General features: G+C 37.9%; 1 protein-coding gene and 1 long non-coding RNA gene across 9 annotated transcripts; one reads left to right on the forward strand and one right to left on the reverse strand.

Moving 5' to 3' along the window:
* Positions 1–398: 398 nt before the first annotated feature.
* On the forward strand, positions 399–24,943 carry MARCHF7 (membrane associated ring-CH-type finger 7). 8 transcript variants are annotated; one of them, XR_010887151.1, is made up of 14 exons: positions 441–526; positions 795–1,408; positions 3,729–3,821; positions 6,012–6,171; positions 11,134–11,292; positions 13,190–13,361; positions 14,913–15,080; positions 17,494–18,610; positions 18,874–19,043; positions 20,142–20,251; positions 21,695–21,808; positions 22,636–22,684; positions 23,640–23,787; positions 24,504–24,579. XR_010887151.1 is itself a non-coding variant. In XM_067316816.1 (13 exons), exons 3-13 carry the CDS (start codon positions 3,802–3,804, stop codon positions 24,765–24,767), a joined length of 2,286 nt encoding a protein of 761 aa, XP_067172917.1. In that variant the 5' UTR covers positions 441–526; positions 795–1,408; positions 3,729–3,801; the 3' UTR covers positions 24,768–24,943. The 8 variants fall into 8 exon arrangements, 7 of the variants coding, with proteins under 7 accessions (XP_067172918.1, XP_067172917.1, XP_013800621.1 ...); XM_067316816.1 differs by lacking the exons at positions 22,636–22,684; positions 23,640–23,787 and having other exon boundaries at positions 17,494–18,288; positions 18,457–18,610; positions 24,504–24,943; XM_013945167.2 differs by lacking the exon at positions 23,640–23,787 and having other exon boundaries at positions 24,504–24,637.
* Positions 5,240–14,970, reverse strand: LOC106486561 (uncharacterized). Its single transcript, XR_001292906.1, has 3 exons — positions 14,898–14,970; positions 11,809–11,921; positions 5,240–5,255 (listed from the first exon to the last, which is right to left on the reverse strand). It is a non-coding gene; the product is annotated as an uncharacterized lncRNA (long non-coding RNA).
* Positions 24,944–26,332: the final 1,389 nt, after the last annotated feature.

A 26,332-nucleotide genomic window follows, 5' to 3' on the forward strand; every position in this document is an offset into this window, starting at 1 on the left:
GTGTGGAGACAGCTCCCACCACCCGGGCGTGTTGGCATGGCGAGGCGAGGCGAGGTGTGGCGTGGCAAGGTGTGGCGAGGCGAGGCGCGGTGAGGTGAGGCATGGCATGGCAAGGTGTGGCGTGGCAAGGTGTGGCGTGGCAAGGTGTGGCGTGGCGAGGGGAGGCATGGCGAGCGGAGGCATGGTGAGGGGAGGCGTGGTGTGGCGAGGGGAGCCATGGCAAGGTGAGATGAGGCGTGGCATGGCGTGGCATGGCGTGGCGAGCGGGCAACCCCCCCCCCCCCCCCATCCGCTCCCCCAGCCGCGGCACGGATGCTCTCTCCACTGCTGCCGCACTTCTCGCGAGAGCGGGGCAGGGGCGGGGCCCGGGCAGTGATTGGCAGTGCGGGCTCAGCGCTGTCGCCATTGTGTTGCAGCGAGAGGCCGCTGGCGGTGGTTGGCCTGGTGCGGCCGCCTGTCGGCCCGACCGACCCGGCCTCTCCGGCGGCTCTTCAGTGCCTGTGTCGCGGGGGCCGCGCCTGAGAGAGTGAGTACGGCCCGCTGGTGGCATTGGGGTGGGGAGGGTGTCCCTGTATGGCCCAGACCGCGCCTGTGTGCGGGGCTGGGGCCAGCGGCTCGCTGCCAGGGCGGTGGGAACCATTTTGTCTGCGGGCCGGGGCCGGGCTCGGGGCCGGGGCCGGGGCCGGCTCCTCCACCCTTTCGTCTGCCGAGCACCCTTGGCCGTCGCCCGCCTCTGCGCCTTCCCTGCCGCCTTCGCGGGTTCCGGAGCTGTGTGATACCCTCCCTTCTTCTAGGGTGCGCCTGGTTCGCAGATTCGGCGCAGAGTGCTCGAGGCCGCCCTTTGGCCTGGCCCGGACTGCCGCTTGGCGTTGGCCTGGAGCGCTGACCGGAATCGGTCCGAACGAGCGCGGCCGTGAGCGCCTGCCCGCCTCGCCAGCCGGGCCTCCTGCCTCCCAGCCTGGGAAGGGTATGGTGCCCTCTGCCAGCTGCCCTACAGAGCACCGTGTTTGGAGCCTGCTTGCTCTGGTCCGGGGAACAGCTCAGCGCCCTGGCACCAGCTGCTGCAGCTGCAAAACTGAAGCCGTGAATACCAGAACAGACCATTTTCAAGCATGGGAAGGCGATCAGCTCTCGTAAATTGTTTACCTGATCCTGGGACACCTTGGAGGCTGTTGTAGTTTTGTCAGCCTTTCTTGACTGAAGTTTAAGGAAGAACTCTGGGCAATAAATTGTGCAGACTGAGAGAATTGTCCCTGAACTCCACCCTGACTGTCATAAAATGTATATTCTGCGAGTAATCGTTGAGGAAGAACACATTAATATCATAACGCAATCACCAGTTACTTGAGAGAAAGCCTTATCAACAGTTGTATAACGAAGCATGCAAAAAGCAACTTCACCTGTAAAGGTAAAAGCTCAGATCTTGAGAAATGACAGTAGAGGGGGATCAAGGCAGCAGAGAAGAGTGAGATTTTCTTTTTTTTATTTTAGCTGTTTGTTGCCTATCTTATTTTTACCTTTTGAAGTTGCACTGGTCTCCTGCAAAGACCTATCAAATCTATGTTATCCGCTGTTACCTCTCTGTGGTTATGTTAGGTCTAGTTGATCTTCTGTATTATAGTTGGACGGTTGGCAAATTGAGAAGGGCAAGACAAGTGATCTGTGTGCTCAGATTAGGCTGTTCAAAATACACCAACCCCCCCCCCCCCCACCCCCCTGGTTTTATACAAATTGGTCAACTATGTCCCAGATAAAACTTCAAGTCAAATTTAAAGTTTGGTTTCAGAACTTGTTTTCTTAGCCGGTCTTGAGACATATCACATGTATCTCTTATTCCAGGAGACGCAAGAGTTGCTGCCAGATTTTTCCATGGGGTTTTGATTGCAAAGTTGCATAACATGGCTTGAGCTGATGTAACAGTTTGCTTTGGTGAGGAGAGGAATGTTTCTCACCCCCTATTCCCTTCCCTCTGCCATTTTTCATTTGTATCAGCCTTAAATTAGCTCCACTCATTATTGGATACCAGCATGAGTAGTATCAAAATGTCAAAATCATGGAGAAGCCAGAAGTGTTTTTTTGCCAGGATGGTGAGTTGAGGTTGCTCAGTGTAGGACATGGCAGGTGTCAGATTTGAATAAGAAAAAGCTGTTTCTTTCCTTTTGGCAACAACAAACTTTTAAATCAGTTCAGGCTGTAACACAACTTAGAATTTTTGATTTGTTCCTCAGAGAAATTGCTTGAGTATTTTTCAGCCACACTACCTTCTGTGTAAATTGAGGTGACAGTACTGTGTCATTATAAAACTCACTGCAGTATGTTAATTATCATTTGGGATTTGGTAAATTCATATGTGGGTAAGCACAATGTAGGAGGTTTTAATTTGAGTGTCTTTGTGCTTGTTCAAAAAAAAATCCTTAAGTTGGTGATATTTTTAAAGTGAAATATTCTATTATAAAATATCCTGTAAAAGCCATATCGTCCCTTGCAGACAAGTATTACTGTGGCTTTAATAATATGATTTTTTTTTCTTATTCTGAGATCACTGCCTTGCTCTGTCCTGCATGCTGTGATAGCTTAGTACATTCTTAGTGAACGCTTTATTGTGTTATCATGATCAGCGTAAGCCATATATGCTTCTGTGTATTCAGAGCCAGCTATGAAGATCGTCACTTCTCAAGCTTTTCCCTGGTACAGTGCTTGAAATGGTTTTGCACAGAGCACTGGATAATAAAGGAAAACCACATAAAAATAGAAGATTTTCCACTGGTATTGCTTGCCAAAGTTGAGATGCCTGGTATCTAGTTTTTCCAAAGTACTGGAAGAGCTATGTAATAGCCCAGAAAATGAAGAGTTCTTTTGTAGTAGTTAAAAATTTTCTTGATTTTTAATGACATGCTTCATGTCGCTCAAACTTTGTTGAAAGGTAAAGATAAAATCCAGTTTCCTCGGGCAGAATTTCATTGCCTAGACCATAGGACCTTTTTCTCAGCACCTTTCAGCCTCTGCATCAAATGAAGCAGGGTTCCTGTTGTCAAATGCCTCTTATTTACACAACATTGATTCATCTTTATAGCAAATCTTTCTTGTTTGCTAGCTGAGGCCAAGACTGCAGAAAAACTGTACAGTTGTATTAAAGGACTTAATGTGTATGCATTAACTGAAATACTAAATTTTTCATTTACTAACGTGTAGTTGCCTTTAGGTTGTTTTAACGCATTTTTGTATATCATTCCTGTGGGATTTTTTTCATGTAGAGAACAAGCAAATTCTGTAGATAGTATCATCTTGACATCTATTTGATTTGAAATCACAGAAGACAACTCCTTTGCTAATTTACGGGATTAAGCTGATTGATAAAATTGTCCTCTTGGGGTTGGCACCAGAAGAGAAAATTAGTCTTGTTTCTTTTTATGTACACCTGCAGAATTAATTTGCTAATCTTGGGATTCCATTTCAGCTTCCAGAGATTAATTGGCTGTTGTGTCCAAAGTCTTCTACCCTGTCCCTTCATATCTGAGCAGAGTCTTATTTTGTCTGTTTCGTAGATGGCGCCTAAGAAGTTTTCTTAGCATTAGATGATCTCTGTTTTAGTCTTAAAGTTCTCCCTTCTTAGACTGCTGTTTCTTTCTCCCTGTTCATCTGGGCATTAATTTCTGCTGGTAGAAGCTTACCTCCCTTCTTTTAGAACCTCTGAGTATTTTACATCTAGCTGTCTGTTTGTCTGTTAGTTAATTCAACTGGTTCCACGCCTGTCTGAAGCAAAGTGATCCAGAAGCAGAGTGATCCAGAACCAAACTGATAATGCTGGTGCCCTTTGTCAAGTAAGAGCAGCAACATTTGCATACTTAGTAGTACAAGGTTGAATCCCTTTTTCTGTGTGTCTCCCCTATATACTTAGTAGTACAGGGCAAAACATAGACAAACTGTGCTTTGTGAGTCAAATCTCATGAAGACCTACAGTTGTCCTGTATAACATACCCCCTAGACTGTATTACTGTGACATAGAATTCATCTTGCTTCACAGTTTGCAAATAGTTATTTTTTCACACACAGTGCAGCTTCAGACAGGTACTAGACTCGCAGTACGTATCTTGCCAAATGACTGTAAAGTTTAAAGAAACCATCATTACAGTGCCTTTCATAATGTTACAAATATTATGAAGAAATATGCTTGTTGTATATTATTGCACAAGCAAGGCTGATAAAGTGGTGTGACTTTGATTATTAGATTTGTCATTACTGATTTTTTTTTTTTTCTTTTTTCCTTGACTGACAGTGTTCTATTCTTTGGAACACTGCTTAATACATTTTTGAGAATTACATATCATTGCTCAGTATTTACTTGGGGATCTAAAAACAATCTGGTAAATTTAAGCATTGCATGATTTCAGATTCCTAATCTAAGATTGGGCAAGTGAGAGGTTCATATTCCTAAAATGATAAGGCTATTGAGATTATCTTGTTTATCCAAATGATACCTCTGTCAAAAGTAAGTGAATAGGTTGCTAATGTCTGAAGTGAGGTCTACTAGCTGGTGTACAGCTCCACAGTACAACTCAGTAGCTCTTTTGTACCATCTGAAAATCCATTTAGAATATATTTAACTTCTGAATTAAACATTCACATGAACCTGTTTTGCTCAAATAATTCTTTAAAAAAATAAAATACTTGTGCCATTAAGCATTTAGTCTACTTTATGATGTGACCTGTATTGTAAAGCTGGTGACTGAACATGCGCCACAACAGTGGTTAAAAACAAAAAAAAAACCTGGCATTGAGGAAACTGATCAATGTACTTCTGTACAAGCTAGCTTTTACTGAGTAGAATATAATGCAGCATGACTTTCAGCTAAGATTACAAATCTTGAGTATCTGAACTCAAATCATAACTGCAGCCGGTCATTAGGTGCATCATATGATTGCTGCAGCTTTTCACAAACACAGTTTTACTGATAAGTGTTGCCAAATATGAGGGAGAAATTGTACTTTATTGATAATTTTTCTGATTTATTCTTATTCTCATCTCTACCCTCAAAAGATTAGTCTGGAATTAAAAGTGGTTAAATAAAGCAGATAGTACCACTTTTGCAGATCACCTTGCGCTGATGGAGTTCTCGGCCACCTCTTCTAGAGTTGTTATTGTGCTACTCTCACTGCACCATGCCACTGAGGATACTGCAGTTCTCTTAAATTTTTGATTTAAGAGTTACTTTTTCTGGTCCAATCCTGTCCATACTGTCTTGAGGAGGAGAAATCTGGGAATGTTAACAAACAGACCAGTTAGCTATCTATTCTGAGGTTTTGAAGTCAAAATACTCTTTCAAGTACAGGAATGACCACAGGATCACTTCTCATGTGGAAAAAGCATGAGCATTTGTTTTGAAATGCCTAGAAATTCTAAGAGAGCAGATGTATACTCAGCAACACAAAGGTAAATGCATATGTACACATATATGCTGTAGGCATATACATTAGTTTTCACGGGAGTTAACTTCAGAGAAGTGAAATATTTCTTTGAGACTGCAGTTATTATTTCAGAGTAGAGTGAAGTTTCGTAGTTTTAACCCTGAAGAATAAGTCTGGGTATTGCTTCTGCAAGTGCTTAATTCTGCTTCTCATGTTTGGGATGCAGCTGATTAACAGAAAGGTAATTTAAAAATTCGGGAAATCCGAGGACTCTTTCTGGCTCATTTTGTGTTAATGCTAGTGCTGCAGAGTTCTTAAGGGAGTCCCACTCTAAATTCTGTACAGCTTCAGGCTCAAAGACTTGCAGGAGTATAGGAAGAGGAGCCTTGTTCCTAGTTTCCTAACAGAGCAGGAGGAGATGTAGAGAAGTACAAAAACTAGGGAGAGAACTCATTTTCCCATCTTACTGATGCATGACAAGACCAAAGCTCTGTTTAAAAATGTGTGCATGTGAGTCATAATTATGATACATTCAGAATGACTTGTGCATGTTCTGCACGTATGCCCCTGCTCCTAAAAGAAGTAATCACTGTGTCCTCATACAGGATACGAAGAATGGAGTCTAAACCCTCAAGAATTCCTCGAAGGATATCTGTTCAGGCCTCTAACGCTTCACTAGGATTGACTGGAACATTGACTGGAAGCAGTTTAGCTGGTGCATACAGTGCAAGAGAGTCTTCACGGAGATTAGAGTCTGGATACCAGGTAATGTATTTTGTGTCTTTTCATAAAGTATGAATTCACTCAAGCTGTTCACCCATTCATCTAATGACTGTTTGTCACTTAAAAAAAAAAAAAAAAGACCAAAAAATAAAAGGGAAATGTAAGGAAAAGTCCCACTCAGTGTTCTGCATTTGTGGAAAAAACAAAAAAGAACAAGATTAGTTTGAAAATTCAAAGATTTGATGGTCAGGCCAATGACAGTGTTCTGTAGTATGAACTAGTAATTTCTGGTGTGCTATCTTTACGTGCTTCTGTTTGGGTTTTAAAAACTGCTTCTGTTTTAAAAATCAGCTGCTGGTTGAATAAAGGGTGTCTGGGTGCTACTGATTCATTGTTGTGGTGATAGTCACTGCAGGCTTAAACCTGGGTAAGTGGGGTTTTCTGGTGAAGAGAGATGAGAATTTGGGCTGAATTTTGATGCGTATAGAGCATCATAGTTCATGTGTGGATCATGATGCAAAAAAGTATAAGGAACACATTGAAGTCCTAAGAATTGACAGTAGGCTGTACTGCCATGAGCACCTACTTTCTTTGAATTTTGCAATGGCAGAAACAAGAGAACCTCCAGTCTTATGTTATACTGTTAGTATGTTAATACAGCTAGACTTTGTCTGCGATAGACAACTGGGGGGAGGAGTTTTGCTGTATCACATCCCAGTATTTTACACTATAATCAAATTGCTTCTGTGGGGGAGGGGAAGCCATGCTCAAGAGTAAGAAGCGACACTCTGCAGACACTTTTGCTTTGAAAGAGTATTATGGTAAGTAGAGCTTAAACTACTTCAGAAATTATTTTGAGGGACTTAGAAACAAAAGAGGGTTGTTTGGCTTTTTTTTTTTTTTTTTTTTTTTTTTTTGGTTTCTGCTCCTGTCATCTGCTCCTGTCAGCAACTCTCACCTCAAATTTTGGGGAACAGACATGTAAGCCCATTTCAGCCTCTGATCTTAATTCTGTGACTAAATGTTCATAGTTTTTGATTAAATTGTTAAAAATTCAGTCCCTGCTGACAAGCTATAGCAGACATTGTATTATATAATCCCTTTCCCAGAAACAGTTTTACGCATATTAGATCATCTAACTATTTTTAGTGCAATATGTTTGCAGCCATGTGTTATACCTGTTTTGTTTTATCTCGCATGCATGTGTTTGTTAGTATGTAAGCTACAGAGTATTTAAGGGTAGTTTTAAGTCTTTTTTGCTTTTGGATTCCTACGTTATTTTTCACCATCCATCTGCACAGCAAAAACAATGGTCTTGCTTTTTCTTAGGCATGTATGGACCCACACAGTCTACATATCACGCTGAAAGCTGCTGGTCAGAAGATTGGGTCTTGAGCTGAATTGCTGCTATGATATTTTAAATATGTTACCAAACTATTTTTCCCATTTTATGAATTTGGGAGGGTATGTGCTTTACAGCATTTCATTCATTACGTGAACTGCAGCCTCTTCACTGCACTGTGTGTTATCATTTGGCAATTCCTGCAGCACAGTGTGCTTCCTAATCTGAGGAATGATCTGTTTAATATTTCCCAATTTGAACATAGGAAAAATAATAGTATAGAAGGTTATATTGTCTCCCTTCTTTCCACTCTGATTCATGGATGGTAGTTGTAGACTTTGTTAGACAAGGGTAGTGCTTAGTGGTTTTAAAAAAAAAAAAAGAGGGGAAGGCATAGGGAAACTTAACTAACTGTTGCTACTTACAGAGCTGGTAGGAGCAAATTCCAGTATTACTTGCAGGTTAAGATTCCAAGTGACTGGGGCAGAGAGAGATAACTAGTCTGAATAAGGATTAAGTAGTCAAATAGGAACAGAATAGGCAGGTCTTTTCACTTTGTTAAGCCATTCAGAAGCCTACCTTAAATAAAATACTAAGATCTGCTTCAGTTCCAGAGTATTTAAAAGATGCTTCATGTAGAAGAAAAATGCATAAATGCCAATAGTGCTTTGGGTATACATAGCAAAATAGAACTCAGATAATTGGCTTCTTAATGTAAAGTCTTCTCTGAAGTAGAGAACATTCTTGATTTATATCTTGACTCAAAACTTTTGGAGACAGGGCAGTCTAACGCAGAGTATTTGGTTTTGACTAGGTCTGAAAAATAGGTTTGTATTGGGTGTTTTGATTTCCCCCCCCCTTCCCCCCTCTTGGAGGTTCAGTCATTTTTTTTTCATATATTCATGTATATATATATATATGATGAATTGTATATGAATACACATATATTTAATCATACACATTTGAGATCAGTCTGTGTAGTAAGCTCAAGTAAATGTGGCATAGCTAAAAGCCACAAAAAGAACAACCTTCTCGTGCCCTCTGTTAAGTTTTTAGTTACTCTTCATCTGAGGAGGCATAACAATCAGGTTAGTTGTAAATTAATTCAGTGTACATGGCATACCATTGTTTCTAGGTGATTTACAGTACAAAAATCAGAACACTATAATGCTACTAGAAGGAATTTCTGTGCTTTATGATGAAGCACTGTTAGCCATCTCTTTGAGAAATAAAAAAGTTTTTTTTTTTTTTTATTGGAGGGATAGAGTCAGTGTAATTTATTAAAATGTTTTGGATGTTTTTTGAATCACACTTTTCTGCTCCTGCAAATAATCACCAAAAATAGAATACCTTGTATAATGCTTTTTTTTTAAGTTCTGACATGGGATGTTAGTAGTTTTAAACTGAAGGAAGAAAGCAAACTTGAGATTGGTATTCTCTTAAAGCCACTCTTAAAGCCACTTTTTTGATATCCAGTACATTGCTTTTTCTTTTCAGATTCGACCCTTACAGTGCCCTGAGACATGTTTCAAAGAAATGAATGCAGTGCAGAGATGCAACAGCTGGTGACAGCTGTGTTAGTGTCAGAAGAGTAGATGGTGTAGTTCCATGAACTGGCTTCCAGTGCTGTGCTAGTGTGACTGTACTGCTTTTGAATTAAGATCCTAACTCTGTGGCAGTCCAGTTCCGATCAGTTTAGGCATGTCAGCCGTGAGTTCCGTGTATAGCATGCAAGTGGCCAGATTAAGATCTGCAGGTATAGACATTTAAAATAAGCTGAAATTCTGAGGTCTTCAGAGTCTAGCAACTGGAGAAAAAGGGAAGACAAGTATTTCAAGATCAGTTAACTCTGCAGGTGTGATTACACAGGCAAATTATCCATATACGCATATCCAAACTATCCATACATTAGGTTTAGAAACTTAATGAATCCTCTTGAGACTTTGAAATATTAGAAAATTTACTGTTTGATAGTTTATTTTCAAGTTTAATGTTGCATGTGAGAATGATGAGCATTAATAGTTCTTTAGCTTTTTGAATTCTATCTAATAGTACAGCTTTAAGAAAAAGTGGCACTCATACCACTGTAGGTATAATACTGTTAAGTCATAGCAAGAGGATGTACAAGTCATCACTTACAAACTCTGCTTAGCTATAATAAAATGGTTGGATTTCTGTTATTTCTATTATTTTTATTATTTTCAACTACTGTTCTGTGAAACAAATTAAAATGCAATGTATTGCCTTAGTGATCACCTACTTATTGACACTCAGTGAAGCCAGTAGTGTAGAACTTCATCTCTTAGGTACTCTTAAAGATGCAGATTTGTATGTTAAACAGTTCTCAGTTTTATTATCGGGAAGTTGCCTGTGTACCCAAGGTAAAGATTGGAGCGCTCTAGTATCTTGGACAAGAAACTACAGAAAGAACAGTTATAGTCATTGCTGTGCAGACCTCAGACGTAAAAGAATTTGAGTGCTTTGTACCGAGGTTATACAGAAAACAGTGTTTATTTGCAGGACTGTTTTGCCAAACAGTCTTAGTTTGTTATGCATATTAAACTGTGGGTTCAATACCTTTGCACTGTGTCTGAAACTAGTGACTAAAACTACTTATCTTATTTCTTAAGCCCAAAGTGGTTGTTTTGTACCCAGTGCTATTTACTGTTTTATCGGTGGTCTTTAATATCAGTCATTTATAAAAAACTTAAGACACAGAAATCTCAGATTTGTAGTGAAAATGGAAATGTGTGTTTGTTGTTTGCATGAAATGCAATTAGAATGAATAATTACTAATCTGCGAGCCTGCCACACTAATAGCACAGTGATGGTTTTTTTTAGAATAGACTGCAGAGAAATAAGAAATTTAAGCACTTGTAGGAAGGAAGTGCTTTAAGAATAAGAGACAGAAGATACTGTATTACTTGCAGTAGCAATGTATTTTCTTTAGGATTAATAACTTTACTGCATAGTTTGCATTTGTTGTCCCATCTATTTTACTAGGACAGAGCATGTTCCTTATTAAAATAAATCCTGTTATTAGGCTCAAAATATTACTTTTTCCTTTGCCACCATTCTTTATTTTACTTTATTAAAACTAAAGAGCAGGATGAGACATATGACTTACTTAGCTGCTTTAATGCAGGAAGATGGTGACTCTTTGTATATCTACATTTTATTTAGTTGTTTTTTTAAACTTGAAAGTTGGGGTCCTTACTTCTGCCCTCTTGCTGGAGGATCTAAATGGGGATTACACCCCAAAACCCCTACATTTCAACTTTCTTTTCCACCAGCAAATGAGAGGGCAGATGTCTATCTTCAAAGTGAAAGCATTGCACCTTGAGTTGCAGCTATGTGTTACTTCACTGTCATGTTCTTATAGCAACAGAAGAGCAAGTGTGTTGTCCACTTAATAAGGAAGCAACAGCAAAAATATTTTATGAGGAAAGGTGAAAATTGCTAGGGAGGAATAAAAAAATCCTTCTGTTTGGCAGTGTTTCTTTTTTAAGCATGATTCATTTTTTCTTGAGTAGCCCCATAAAGCTTTTTATGAAAGGTTTCCAAATTTTTTAGTACCACCATCTTCCCATATTTTCAATTTTCAGATAATATCTTTAGTTCGTTTTGAGTTGCAAGATGCATATAAGCATGTCGTTTTTTAGGAATCAAGTGTATTGAATAGTTCCAGTAGAGACTGGGGAATTGGAGAAAGAGAGGCCCATGAAACTCCTTGGAAGCTTACAACGTCCTCTCCAACTCGCTACTCAGGGACGCTTGATCATCCACGGTCTGGAAGATTTTTGGGAAGCAGAAACAGATTGGTAAGAATTGTTAATGCATAACTTTTTTTTAAGAAAATGGGGTTTTGCTTTAGCCTTCCCAATCTGAAAAATTGCCAGCAGGAGCTCCAGCTAATGTTTCTAGGATGTTATCAGGTCAAAATGGAGGGATAAAAATAATTATGCGTATTTGTTAGGTTAACTTTACCAATAGTTAAGAAATAAATTTGAGACTTGAGGTGCAAATGGCTCTGCAATCTCCATTTAAAAAACAAAAAACAAAAAAACAATAGCAAGGGGGAGATTATACCTGCACATTATAGTCCTATTTATGACAAAATTAATACTGTTAATTATTCAGCTTGTTCTATCAGGTATTTCTAAGGGACCTTTCTTAAGATGGTACCAGCTTTCTGAGTTGACGCTAACTTCATAGTTCTTTGGAGATCTACTTCAAAAAACTTAGTTTTTGGACAGGAGTAGCTTATGCTCTGACCATGCTTTAAAGTCTTGTGATTAGATACTGTAAAGGAAAATGGAGGCTGAACTATTTCTCACCTGAATGAGATGCAAGGCTCAGGCCTAAACAGCTTGCCTTAACTTGGCTCCAGAATGTGCCTTAATAATTCAAACATTAAAAAAGTAGTTTGCTTCTTCAAAGTGTTTATGCTCTGTAGAGTGAAAATAAAAGATTTTCAGCTGCAGTAGAAATACTAAGATGGCAAAAGCAGAAAGCTAGGAAAAAGCTGCAGGTGAAAATACTGAACAGGTATAAATTCTATTCACTATAAAACTGAATGTTTGGATGCTTTGTCTTGAGAGAGCTCACATCTTAAACAGGTGTTTGTTTTCTTACTGTGACTTAAATGGTAAAGGCTCTTTCAGAGAAGTTAGCAGGGATGAGAGACTGTGGGGATGCTGACTTTCAGGGGAAATCATGGTGAATGACTATACATGTAGTTGGAATACAAACTGAGTCTCAGGTTGTAAGTGGTCTACATCTCTAGTTAATTTGGTGCTCTAGGTTTTTCAAAATGGAATGTTTTTTGCTATTGAGATTAATTTTTCTCTTGAATTAAATTCTAGTGCAGATGAATATTGCAGAAGTCTTTCTGAAACTTCAGCTTATCAAATAGCAAGTGATTAAAAAGATAAATTTTATGTTAAATTGATGATTCATGAGGGAACTTAACCTATTTTTATACTTAGTTTGGGATGTTAGTTTCTGTATCTGACTATTTGTCTTTTATTTCAGAAAAGAGAAATAAGCTTGCACATCTTCCTTTCTGTTTCTTCAGTACCAGCAGTGCTGTGTATTGCAAAATTTGTTTTGTACGCGCTCTACTTTGAACTTCTTGAGTTGCACTTCAGCTTTGTTCAAGTAGAATACGTCTGGTCTAAATTACTTACTTATAAGCTAGAGCTAACTCCTAGCTAAGTGTATTTTAGGTTGGTAAAAGATGAACTAGATTAGTTAACAAACTATTAAATAATGGAGTTAATCAATTTCAGCCTTTTCTGAACTACAAAATTAAGTTTTACTTGTCCTTATTGCTTTTTTTATAATGGAGACCTGTAAAGTTGCATTTTGTAGCATGTTTGTAACATCTTAAGTCAGGAATATCTTTTTCCTCTGTAAGCCATATCCATCTAAAAAGAAAAATAAGGCTGATTTGTAACAGAAACCAGCTTCTGTTGGTGGGACTGTTGTGATTAAACCTGAAAATACTAATCAAGGACAGGAGCATAAATACTACAATAGTTTTAAATAAAAAGGCTTTGCATCTTAAAGTTAACTTACTGTTCTTGAGAGTCTCCTATACACAGTGTTAGGTATCTTAGGCTACAAAAAGCACATGTGAAATACTGTATCCCTAATTGTGTGGGTTTTGTTTTTGTTTGTTTGTTTGTTTGCTTGTTTTTTTTAATGTTGTTTCAGTCTACATCTTCCTCCTCTCATTTTACATCTGCGTGTTATGGTGAGTCTGAGAGAACTCAGGGAGCATATTCAAGACTGAATAGCCAGCAGCAAGACAGCGATTCAAAGAGACCAAAGCTATCTTGCACATCTACCTCTTCTCTGAGAAATAACGGCTTGAATGCAATTTCAGGTGAGAGGCTGATTCCTAGAACTGAACTACATGAGAATTGTCTGAGTGTAATAAGATCAGGCTTTACCAAGTTTTAAGACTTAATCTGAAATAAATTTGTAGTAAATTCTTTAATATTAAAAACTTAGGCTTGATAGAAGAGTATTTTCACACTGATAGCCTCTTTCAAAATACCAAGAAGGCTATTGATATGGTGTGATTTCAAAATTATTCCCCATACCTTTTCCATTTGTAGTAAAGGCAAACTTCATGGCTCGAATATATCTGGTTAGTTAAGATTTCAAAGAAAGAATGAATGTAGCCGCTACTGTTTCAAGGGTCAACTTGTATTGGTAAACCTACATGTTTTAGGGACAGCAGAAAGGAAATCATTATCTATACATAGCTCTCTATTCCAAGAAACAGAGTAGCATGGCAGATTAGAGTACTGTTGGCAGGGGTCAGGGAAGAAAGTTCTTTTTAGTAGAGCTAAAATCATTCTACAGGCCAGGCAAAATAAACATTGTATGCTGGAAGCTCTTTCAGGAAAAACCTGAGGTTTTCATTGAAGCTCTGAATAAGTATGTATTACTTAGATGTGATATACGCAATGTGCTAACAAAAGTCTAAAGGCTAGGAAACAAAGGTCAAAAACTTACACTGAAATTATTTCTAGAACATTTTGAAACAGACCTTTACATCTATGCAAATTATCCTTGTGAGTGTGCATCTATGTTCTTTTTATATCTCCCTATGGAATCACAGCCATCCAAATAACAGTAAATTCCTGCTCAAATCCCAGTCCTGTAGATGCTTTCTTATTTGTTAATAAAATGACCAACATTGACATTTCTTCTTAGGTGCAAGACATCCCATTGTGGATTGGTTGGTCACCACATTGCTGGTATTATATGCCTACTTAAATTTTGATTAAAAAAATAACACCATGATAAAATCAAGGTGGATTTTTCAGAGCCATTGAAGAGTGCTTTTTGAAACTAGAGCTTTGTTCATGGCTGAAGTGTTTACAGTTCCCTATTTAGATGCTGGAGCTTGTTTTACTCTCCATAATGTGAGCAAGAACAATATTTGTCACTATTCTCAAGAGTTGTGCCTAAGCTGCTGTTAAGCTTCAGGTGTCTTTCTGGAAAATGAATCTCAGGAGCTTTTAAGAAGTGTCATTAGAATGGCAGCATTTACTAAGTCTCAAGCTGCCGTTTTGCCGTACAGCTAAGCCTATCTAATAACTAGCTACCACTAGAAGGCCAGATCCTATTTCTTTTCCCCCTTTCCTATCCTGTATGAGTGTAAATATGAATCTGGCTCTTCACAAAAGTATGATTGCTTTTTTCCTGGTTTAGCTTCCAGAACCAACTCGCTGCAAGATCAAATGAGTGCCAGCATCAGCAGAGTGCTGCTTACTCTTAGCCTTCTGTTGGCAGCTAGCCTCTCGATCAGCTTAGCTGTGTTATCAAACTCGCCCTTAATACAGTATGCATGCATAAATACTAACTTTAATGGATTTTTAAATAATTACAAAAACCTGGGATTTATTACCTTGTTTCTTTCTAGATTCCTCTTGGAGGTATAGTCGGATTCCCAGGTCTTCATCAGTGGTGCTTGGCTCTCTGGGAACGGAGCTGGTGAGAGAACGAAGAGAGTTAGAAAGAAGAACAGATCTGTCTGTTAATAATCTGGTGGATCACAGCCACAGAAACAGTGACTTTTCATCTTCGACATGTATGTATTATGCAATTGAAAGCTTGTAAACCCTTAGGTGTTACATACTTGTTAGTTTCTTCAGTTATTCTTATAGAATTTAATGTAAAACACAAAGCCAAAAGATCTATTTAATTTTAAGGCATCCTTTTTCATAAAGTTGGTTGGCCACTTTCCTTGTGTTGGATAAAATGTTAAATTATATTTGAATGCTGAAATTGAATAGTAATTGCCTGAATCCTAGTATTGTATATACTTTTCATATTTAGGTTGTAGATGCGTTCAGTTTATAAGAAACTGGTATCAGTATTTGCCACTATAACTGTGAATGTTCAGTAAACCTCCTCCCTTCTCTTTCATGTTAAGGTCTCTATTTAGGCCTTTAGCTGGAGGTATGGGAAAATAAATATAAATAATGCTATTTGACTCATGGAAGAATTTTTGCAAAGGTACCCCTATGGTATTATGTCTTTGTATTTGGTTTCTTGTGTGGTATTTAGGGAAAACTGCTGCACCATTGAACATATAAATTAATAAATGCATGCTTTACAGTTCCCTACCCCACTGCAGTGAGAGATTTGTTTAATGGTAACTAGTTAGCAGTAGTATGGACTTCTGCACTGTCATTTTCACCTTCTCTCTGTTAAGACTATTGTGGCCTTTTATAGCTGTTCCATGGAGGAACTAGTCACTGGTCTTGATCTGCCCCATTTTGCAGATGCATTAGTGCTGTTTTGAATGCTGAAGTATAAAATCACCATTGTTACAGGTAAAGAAAGATGTAAGGAGAAAAGATTAAAAACTAGTTCCAGACTTCTTCCTGCAGTCTTGCCAGAAGAGTTATTTTTTTAATGTTGTCATCATACTCTATGCCTCTTTACATAAGTGGAAAATGGAGTTTGGCGGAGCCTTGTGTGTGTTGGGGGGGGAAACGGATGGGTGGGCAGGCTTGTTTTGTACTGTCTGTACTGCCTTTTTAGCAGTAGTGCCACTGTTAAGTGCTATAAAAATAACTCCAACTGCGTTCCCTGCTGTGTAATCAAAACTGTATAGCAGGCTCATAGCATCTGTGCAGACATGTTTCCTTCTTTAGGATCTGCCAGATGCACAAACTGCAGCTTTGAAATTAAAACAAAGTGATATAAGTGCAGAAACTGTAAAAATTGCATGAAAGGTTTCAATACCAGAGTAACTAGAGAAAGCTTCTGCTCCCCACCTTAATCCATTTACATTTGTTAAGTGGTTAAAATATTGAAAGGAATTAAATGATTTTTCCCTCTTACGAGGTTCGTCTGCTGCTGCTGTTGTGTGTGGGTGCTTTCCCCCACACCCCAACCACTTTTTGGGGGAAGGAGACTCGCTGATACTGGCCTCTTCAGCTGCTTCACATAATATTAACTATAGTTCAGCTACAGTAGGATTCTTCTCATTGTCTGAGATACATATGCAGTATTTACAGAAAATATGCTTATAGGGAAGCATGAGGTGGATGAACCTACACTTAAAAAGTGGGGGAGGAGACAACAGTGTGGGAAGAGTTAATTAATTGGCCATATATAATTAAAGTAATTGACAGTTGAAGAGCAGGTGAGATTACTAATGCAGAATGGTTATCAATAATCATCTGATCCTGCTTAAGCCAGTTGCATAGCTGAGCATTCAAACTTAGTTGTCATGTTTCTTTGATAAAAGCAATAGCTAGATAACCCATTTTTGGCTGGAACAGTGGAGCTACGATATTTTTTATGGTATTCCCTTTATTTTTTTTTTTAGTTCTTGGTTTAAAGTAAATGTTCTAATTATAAGATGATACATATTGAATTAAAATACTATCCAAGTTCTGTTATCCAAACTGATTAATATAATACTGTCTTTAAGTCGTAGACTACAGATCTTTGTATTCCGATACCTAGAAGATTAAGGGTCGCTTGTGTTGCAATAGAGGGGGAATATATTTTGCTTTATCCATATACCTGTTTCAGGTGCTCTGGTGACTACTATGTTGCTGAAAATTTGATTAACCTGTCTTTCTCAGTCTATAGGCAGAATGGACCTTGAATTTTTAATGGTATTACATAGTTTGCTGTTTTTTTTAAATTAAATACTCTTCTGTAACTTCTGACAGATGGTTAGTGTTAACTATCTTCATATTGATATATAAGAGAGTGAGTCATACTTTGATAGTATGAAGATTTTGGGGGTGTTATACTCCAAATAGGTTTAATATACCAGGTTCAATTTATCATATAGAATTTTGATAAGTAAATTTACATTTAATATTGCTCTAGAATCTACCTACCAAATTTGAAATAATTTAAAATAAGGATCACAAAATTCTGAGCTCCTTCATTGACACTTAGGAGTTATCCTTATGGAATGTACCGATTTAGAGTACATCTCGTTGTACTGATTTTCCTCTGCTCTTTCACAACAGATTTTCACGACAGGCCTGCCTCTTCATATGCACAGGGAGCAAGACCAAAAGAGAATTCATTAAGCACTTTGAGGCTGAATGCATCCATGAACCGCCAGTTGCCTTCTGATCATCAGCCATCTTTTTTCAACAGAGACTCTCATATGAGCTCTTCAAGATCCAGCTATCCTTCAAGACAAAGGAGAAATGGAATGGAATCTCCCCAGAGAAGCATGCAGTCAGAATTTTCTCATACTGCCATTAGAGATGAAAATCTTTCCTCAGATGGTTCTGAAAGGGTTTTATCTGCTCAGAGGTCACTGAATGGGCCTGCAGCTGATAGTGAAGGAAGACGCACAACCAGACAGCTGCTGTCTCGTTTAGCGTCTAGCATGTCATCTACATTTTTCTCACGAAGGTCTAGCCAAGACTCATTGCCTACAAGATCATTAGTCTCTGAGGAGTCATGTGTTGTTCCAAGAGTTCAAGCTTCTACTCTGTCTAGCACTAATGCAGCTGCAGCTCCTGAAGTTCCAGGACTTCAGACATCTGAGGCTTCTCAGGGATTTAGTTTTCTTAGACGAAGATGGGGTTTATCAGGAGTTTCACAAAATCATAACTCTGACTCTGACGGAGAAAGTTACAGACCAGACTCTGAAAGTAGGAGCACAGGATCCTGGTTATCATCATCTTTGAGGAACAGATGTACACCTCTCTTCTCTAGAAGGAGGAGAGAAGGAAGAGATGAATCTGCAAGGATCTCTACCTCTGATGCGCCTGCTAGATCACAACATGTCTTCAGAAGGAGAGAGTCAGGTGAGGAGACCTCTCTTGAAGCATCAGATAGCCCTCCTAGGGCTTCTGTTAACAGACCACCAACACCTGCAGTATCTGGTATCCCTACAGCTACTGCCTCCCCACCAGATTCAACCCACAGTAGGAGAAGTTCTGGAATTCTGCCTGGTTCTCTCTTTCGCTTTGCAGTGCCTCCAACATTAGGAAGCAGTCTGTCTGACAATCTTATGATAACTGTAGATATTATTCCCTCTGGCTGGAATCAGTCTGATGGACAAGAAGGTGACAAGTCTAAAATACCGCCTTCAAGAGATCCAGAAAGACTTCAAAAAATTAAAGAGAGGTAAATCAGTATGCTCTTTCCAGATAATAAAATGTACCTGCATTAACATGTGAGGGTTTTCTGTAACCTTAATGTTAAAAGGAACCTTTTGTTCAGAGAAGGATGAATCTCAGTCCTCTGTCACCTGTGGTGTTGCTTTTGTCCTTAGAGAAACTTGTTTTAAGCCTTAGAGATTTGAGAACAGTTTAATGATGGGAGTTGTCATTATGACAAGTCTTACATTAAAGGTGTCACAGCATTTGTTGCTCTTTCTTCCTATTCAGCCTGCTTTTAGAAGATTCTGAAGATGAAGAGGGTGACTTGTGCAGAATCTGTCAGATGTCTTCTGCAAGTTCTAACAACCTTTTGATAGAGCCATGCAAATGCACTGGAAGTCTGCAGTATGTTCACCAGGAGTGCATGAAAAAATGGCTGCAGTCCAAGATTAATTCAGGTAAAGCAGAGTCTAGACTAAGATGGACTTCCAGTTACACTGGGAGTTTTATCAGTAGGATGACCATTACTAATATTAACGACATTTCTTTGAAAAATGCAGAGGTTGTTTTGGGAAGGGCATCTCTAGAACTACTCTAACGCTTTAAGGGGCTTTGTTCCCCCAGTGCATGCAGTTCTAGCCATTACTAAGACTTAGAGACAGGCTGATTGTAGCAGAGTGATAAGAATCTTAAAATCTAAAAAAAAATTTTTTGGTGTAACCATACTTAAATAAGACTTGCTTTTTACAGTCAGTTAACTCCTATTCAGAGCAGTTAAGACTACTTGTTTAAAAAGTTTCATCAAAGCGCATATAGAATTTTTTTGGTAAGAAACACTTCAGAAATTGCACACTGTAGAAATGTTTTGTAATAACCTTTAAATTCATTGAACACTTTACAGTTATTTGTAGTATTTCTGAGACTGAAAATAGGCAGCTTGGTAGACAGCATGGAGATGTTTAAATACCTTTTACTAAAGGAAGATGCTGGCATCTTTTTACTTGTTTACTCAGTATCAAAGAACCCATATCTAAATAGGGATGTATTCAAAGCCTCAGCCAATAGGAGACTTTCATTTCAAGTATGTGACTTCTAGATGTAAATCAACAAGTATAAGATGCAAATCCACCATCAACCTGCTTTGTTAATTTTGTTGCTTGCGGAGCAACTTATTCTAAACCCGATATTTCAAGATGAAATATTTATTATTATGTAATTATTACTACTTTAATGTACATTTGGATTATACTGCAGAACTCAAACAGCCTAAGCAGCAATTTTTTTCTTTATGGCAGACTTTCAGTAAGAGGCATGTAGTGTCCAGATTGAACGTGAGAAAAAATATGTAGAGTTTGATGGAGAATAAACACTCTATAGCATTAAAATTCTGACAGTAGGAGATACTCACTACATTATTATCAGAGGCTGTCTTTTCTTCTAACCTTGCTCTGCAAAATAAAGTCAAGAATCAGTTATAGTTTATAATGTTTGTATACTTTTGTCCTATGTTTGGGATTGTTGTAACTTACCACTGACTTCTTTCCCCTCCACACCAGGTTCTTCTTTGGAAGCAGTAACTACTTGTGAACTGTGTAAAGAGAAGTTGCATCTTAATCTTGAAGACTTTGATATTCATGAGCTCTATAGGGCACATGCAAATGAACAAGTTAGTATATTTTGCCTAATTTGGTAAGTGTTGGTTTAGTGCTGGGAGGGTAGCTCCCCCCCCCCCCTTACAAAAGGAAAATGGTTGTCCTTCTCAAAAGGACTGTTATGCACATAAAGTAACATAAACCTGGAACAGATTTTTCCTGCTCAGTATTCAGACAAATTCTATCTTCTTGCTGTCCTTCCAATTCCTGAGCTTTCAGTAAGTGTAATACCTCTCTTATCTTTTCTTATTTGCAGATGTGTTATCTAGCTTTGCAGCCCAGTGTCTTTGCCATATAGGTGCAATGGAAATACTAATACAATTAGACTGAATTTCAAATTCATTTAATGATGATTTGGCTTTCCATGTAGCTGTTTTTAGGCACAGTTAAATATTTGTTTTAAACCTACCATTAAAAACTTTATCCTTTTCATTAGAGTAGTAGAGACTAACCTCTTTTTTATAACAGAACTACCTGCTGTTTACTTAACTTCATTTTTAATTTAGGAAAGGACTTAAGGCACATAGCTATTACTGTCTTTATATAAAATGCAACATTTTAGAAGGACTGGATTTTTTAGTATTTAAAATGAATAATTAACAAAGGCTGGGGTTATTTTAGTGAACTTTATTCAGAGGGTTTTCTTATGCCTCCGGGTTGTGTTCTGTGAATGTAGAAAGGCTAATGAAATTCACCTACCTGGGAAGTGAAAAGAAAATATTGCCAAGTGATGCCAGCTTTCACAAGTGTGAACTCAGCCAAACATCAGCCTCTAATTAGCTTACTCTAAATAATAAGGAATCTTAACTGTGTCTCCATTTTTGAGTTCCAGTTATTTGGTCCAGATTATGAACAGTTTTTCTTGATAGTACCAACAAATATTTTAACACTGCTGAGTGTTGGTGACTATGTCAGTGTACTTCGATAGAAGTGGAAGAGCTTTAAAACTTGTTCCTAAAGAACTGACTCTCTAAAATCAGTAGTAATATTTTGAAAGTTCTTATCTTAGCAGAGACAATCATGTCTCAGAGTATTTATACCACCGTAAAGCTCCTTTAATATTTTCCCCTTATTTTGTCTTTCTGTAAAACATTGGTGGCTTTTCAGTGGCTCCTAGCAGAGTTGTAGGTTTTTTGGGTTTTTTTTGTTGTTGTTGTTGGTGGTTTTTTTTAAAGTAATTCTTACATCTGATGGTATACTCTGATGCTTGGATTCCTGCCTGAGAGCTGATTTGTGGAAGTCATTCTGTTTAACTTCAAGGATAACATTAGATCTAGGGCGAGTGGGAAGAACCACAAGTATAATAGCTTTTTAATAATTACTCTGTAATTTTCTTGGAGCAACTGAGGAGTAATTGTATAATGCTTCCAGGAGAACTTCATTCTAGTTCTGCTTCTTGAATTACATATGTAGATGCATTACTAACATTTTGAAAATTTCTTTTGATCTCCTTTAAGGCAGACTATGAATTCATCAGCTCTGGTCTCTACCTTGTAGTGTTGTTACACTTATGTGAGCAGCGCTTTTCTGATATGCTAGGAACTGCAAGTGAGGCCAGCACACGTGTCAGAGTAAGTATGCGTTCATTTTATGGAAGGATTGCTCGTATCTGATTTGTCTGATACAGTAACACCATGTTTGTTTTGAAACTAAACGTACTTTATTGCAGTTAATGTGATGCAAAATTACTTTTGTCAAGGTTATTGGTAACTGATTACCTCTGCATATATGTTATCATGATTACAGTGAATTTATATGAAACTTGAAGGTTAACATTCCTCTGCATAAAACATGCAGCTGAGAATATTGGAACTGAGAATATTTGACGAATCTTTCTCATTTTGCCATTCTGTGTTGCAAAGGTGTGGACCTTGCAACCCTTGTTTACTGGATTGGACCCTGAATACGTACTTCAGTATTACATTCCGAAGTTGACTAGCTGTAGTGTAATTTTCTAGCATTAGTCAAAACAATGTATTCTGACTGGATTCTTGTGCCTTAACTGGCATGTATTACATTTCTCTGCATTAGAATTTCTAGAAATAGTTGATTTTTGTAAAACTGGCAATTTCTGATATGTGTCTGACTCTCAAAATAGATGTGTCTTTCAGACTGTAGAATGTGAAGATGGTGCCACTAACTACTGCCAGAAACCTTTGACATAGAGTGGAAGCTGAAATTACTGTGCAATAGCAATTTGAAGTCTAATGTGGGGCTTTTTAATAAATTTTGTATTGATTTTGTAAGTTGGGCAAATGGGTTAGGATAACTGACATATGGGATGAGGCTTTGGAATGAGGATACTACTGAAAAAAGAAATCTTCTCTGCTAACTTGTTGGAAATTGCTGCAGATAACTTTGCAACTTTTAAACTACTTTCTCTCTGCCTTGTTTCTAGTTTATTAACCTTGCAAGAACTCTTCAGGCACATATGGAAGATATTGAAAGTAGGTGTTTCTCCCTCACCCCCATTAGATTCACTCAAAGTTAAATGGATACAGTTCTCTCTGCCAAGATTCATACTACCAAATTTAGTCACTGAAAAATTGACTTTATCCAGCAGCGCTTTTTCCATTTTCAGTAGAATTATTTTGGGGGAGAACTGATTTAATTTTCCATGATTGATTTCCCAACAGCAGGGGGGACTGAGGAAGTGTCTTCTGCAAGTGATACCAAGATTCCTCACTAGTTACAGTTTGGTTATTTTAATTCTAGTATTACATAGTTACGGAACTGGTGGTGACCTTCAGGCTGTAGCATTTCACATGAGTCCTAGTAGGAAAGCAATGTTCTGGATTGAATTGGACTGCACTTAATTATCATACTCCTTGGAATTATCCACTTTTGGAATCAAATTTAACAGTTGCCAACTTTGGCAAAGGACTAGCCTACTTTTCACTGTATGAGTCCTTCATTGTGGTTAAATTCACAAGTAGATGCTGACTTCTGGTAAACTTAAGCTGCATCTAAGTATTATTCCTGAGCATTATGAATAGGCATTGGAAAGGTACCTAGGGCTACTTCTTTTTCAGTGCATTTGTGTCTGTCTGTTTGTCCCCCTCAACACACAAAGTTTATATATGAATTGATCTTTCAATCCGTAAGACTTGGTATTTGGAGTACAATAGGAAATGCTGTCAAAGGAAATAATCATCTCCTTAAACTAAAGGAAAACTTATTTCTATATTCAGGGCATTAGGTAACTAATATTTTTTTTTATAATATAGGTGGACTGTGGAGGTGAGAATTTATTCCTTAGTTATGTGTTTCCATGTTATAGTAGAAACTAAAATCTTAATGAGTGGTGTTTCACACAGTAGTTTGATCTATATTTGATCGAGGCTTTACCTAACTTGCAGGTGAGGAATACTGAATTAAAATTTATTCTTGACACTATTTTAGTTGCACTTCCTTTTTAAGAAGCATTTTTGGGGGACTGCAGAAGTGACAAGACAGACCATACATCCCTCCTTATGTTCAGAGTTTGACTTTGAGATTGACTCTTGGGTGCAAATACTTTCTTGGCAACAGAGTTTGCTCAAGAGGACAGGTAAAATTCCTGTTACGCACAAGATAACACATTACAAACTTATTGTAGATGTTTATGCTGACTTTTTATCACAGTTGACAAGTGTGTATTTGTTCTTTAACTTGTCTCGCAAGGAAATCCTGTGCATACTTAGGATTCATATTCATTTTGCATACACTGAAAGAAGGGGGGTGGGGAGAGGAGCTTCTGCTTCAAAGTAAGACTGATTTAATTGCATTAAACAATATATTACTTTTAATAGTCATTCTGTTTTAGAGTACTGAACATTTCTAGATATTTTAGTGTGCAAATAGTTAACTGTGTGAATCATTTCTTTCCCTTGGGTTGGGTGCAGCTGTCATGGATTGTATAAACTCTCCTGTTACTGCTGTTGAAATTAGTCACTGTAGACTTTATATAAAAGTTGAGTCTCTGGCATAATCACGTGTTTTTCCTTTTATTTTATGTTGAGGAAGAACAGGAGGGCACTGCAGTTCGTAATATGGGGCTTGAGTTTTAAAATGCTACACTTTTAGACATGAAAGATGTTTAAAAATTAAGCTAGATAATTAATATAAATAAAGTTTTGATTTGTGGGTTTTTTGATTTTTAAAATCTGCGATTGGTATTATAAAATTACCTTTATTTCTACTACTCATCCTATACTAAAAATGCTGTAATTCTGCATTTCACAGACCTTTATGAAGGCTTCTGATAATACTATGTTGTTCCAACAGCTTCTGAGGATGATTCTGAAGACAGTGATACTGGTAGAACTTTTGACACTGCTTAGTACTGCTCAAGGCAGTGGAAGTGCTGCGGAGATGCTGAGCTGGCAAAGAACAACATCAATGTGCATTTATTTTTTGCTTTCTTTAGTAAAAAGCGCATTAAATATTACTGTAGTTTTTGAAGCATTGTTGAATTCAAAATCAACCGCTGCACAGTGGAACTCAGTGGACTTGAGAACTACTCAGCATGTGCAAGAATTAGATATATAAAGCAACTTCCCTTTTTAAATGATGGGATGATGTGCTTTGTTTTGAAAGACTTCAAATTTTGAATATTTAAGGAAGTCGTATTCTCCCTTTATGTTCCCTTCTTACTGTAGTCAGATTTCTGGTTTTGTCTATCGAGTTTTACTCCTCTACTGGCACTAAGTGTAATTGTGGGTTTTGGGGGTGGGTGGGTGGGTGGGGGGATATCCATGTACTTAAATAGGATTTTTTTTTTAAAATGCCTCTGTTGCTGTCTCATATAATAACTGATTGCTTCCAGTGTTAACATCAAATGAGCAGGAGGACAAGCAAGACACTGTAAAGACTGTTTGGTTTTCAGTTTATTTGGAGAGTGTTTAACTCAAAAAGCAATAAGAACTTGCAGTGGTCTTCTAATACTTAATGATGGCTTTTTTATGTACTGGTTTGGAAACTGGAGATTATATTTGATATTATGTGGCTATTCCATTAAGGAATATTGCAGATGTAAACTCTTGCATTTCGGCATTCCTGGCAGATATGCAACTTGATAAAGACTTAAAGTTGTTTAGTTTAATCAGTCTTTTCTAGATCCCACCTTCACTGTTCAAAGCACTGGTTATCAATGTGTTTTCTAGTGTTGTCACTTCTTTATAAATAAAGATGATAATGAAGTATGCACCTGTACTGGTATTGTCCTCCTCCCCCATCCCCCCCCCCCCCCCCCCAACATGGATGTTTACGAGAACATACATTTGAAAACTTAGAAAGCTGTAGTATGTGGTACCTTTTACTAATGTTTGCAAATTCGTATACAGATATTTAAACTTGCTTCTGACCATTTTTAAGAAGCTTTTTATGAATAATGGTATAATAAACTGCCATATATGTTTTAGGATTCTATTTGCTATAAATAGTTACAGTGACTTTTTTAATGATTGCAGTAACAATATCTAACTGCAAAGAATATGATATGTTGAATCACCTTGAGTTTATCTTCTAATTACATCAGTTATGTGTAAACAAACTTGTGAGGAAGAAACGAACTCTAGATTTTAAGAGTTAACTTTGCAAGCATTACATGAGATGGCCTGTCGTCTGTAAGACTTGAAAGGAAATTGGACACTGAAGAAGTTACACGCTTCTACGCACATTCTGGTAACCCTAAGCATCAGGTATTTGGCACCAATGCTTACAAGTGTAATTCCTGCAATTAATTAAAATATAGCTGGTTTTCAGACATTCATTTTAAAAAGCAAAAGCTCGGATGTATGTGAAGATGTTTCTAACTTCTGAAGAATTTTTTTAACACAATTTATGCTTTATCCTTTCTGAATTAGTTGGTGTAGCTTAGTAAAACATCAGACAGTAAAATATTCAATATTTCATATGCACTCACTGTGGCCAGAGTTGTGAATGTGGGCTTTCAGAGCCTAATAAAGTGATGTCCTGAAGGCTATTTTTCTATTCATCTCTTTCTATATTTGTAACAAGTAGCATGCTGTGGAGGTATGCAGTTTAAGTAGCTGCAGGACCTAGGACAAATGTCACTCCAGAGTGGCCCTGCAACGTAGTAGAAATCCTGTACA

This window comes from Apteryx mantelli, unplaced genomic scaffold (genome assembly GCF_036417845.1).
Source record: "Apteryx mantelli isolate bAptMan1 unplaced genomic scaffold, bAptMan1.hap1 HAP1_SCAFFOLD_129, whole genome shotgun sequence".
NCBI lineage: Eukaryota > Metazoa > Chordata > Aves > Apterygiformes > Apterygidae > Apteryx > Apteryx mantelli.

What these genes read in the sequence shown, in the direction of transcription:
- MARCHF7 (XM_067316812.1), top strand. Translation starts at nt 3,802, where the DNA reads ATGCTGGTGCCCTTTGTCAA. An exon ending in GATTAGAGTCTGGATACCAG is followed by an intron (nt 6,172 to 11,133) that starts GTAATGTATTTT and finishes GTCGTTTTTTAG; the next exon opens with GAATCAAGTGTATTGAATAG. An exon ending in CGGCTTGAATGCAATTTCAG is followed by an intron (nt 13,362 to 14,912) that starts GTGAGAGGCTGA and finishes GTTTCTTTCTAG; the next exon opens with ATTCCTCTTGGAGGTATAGT.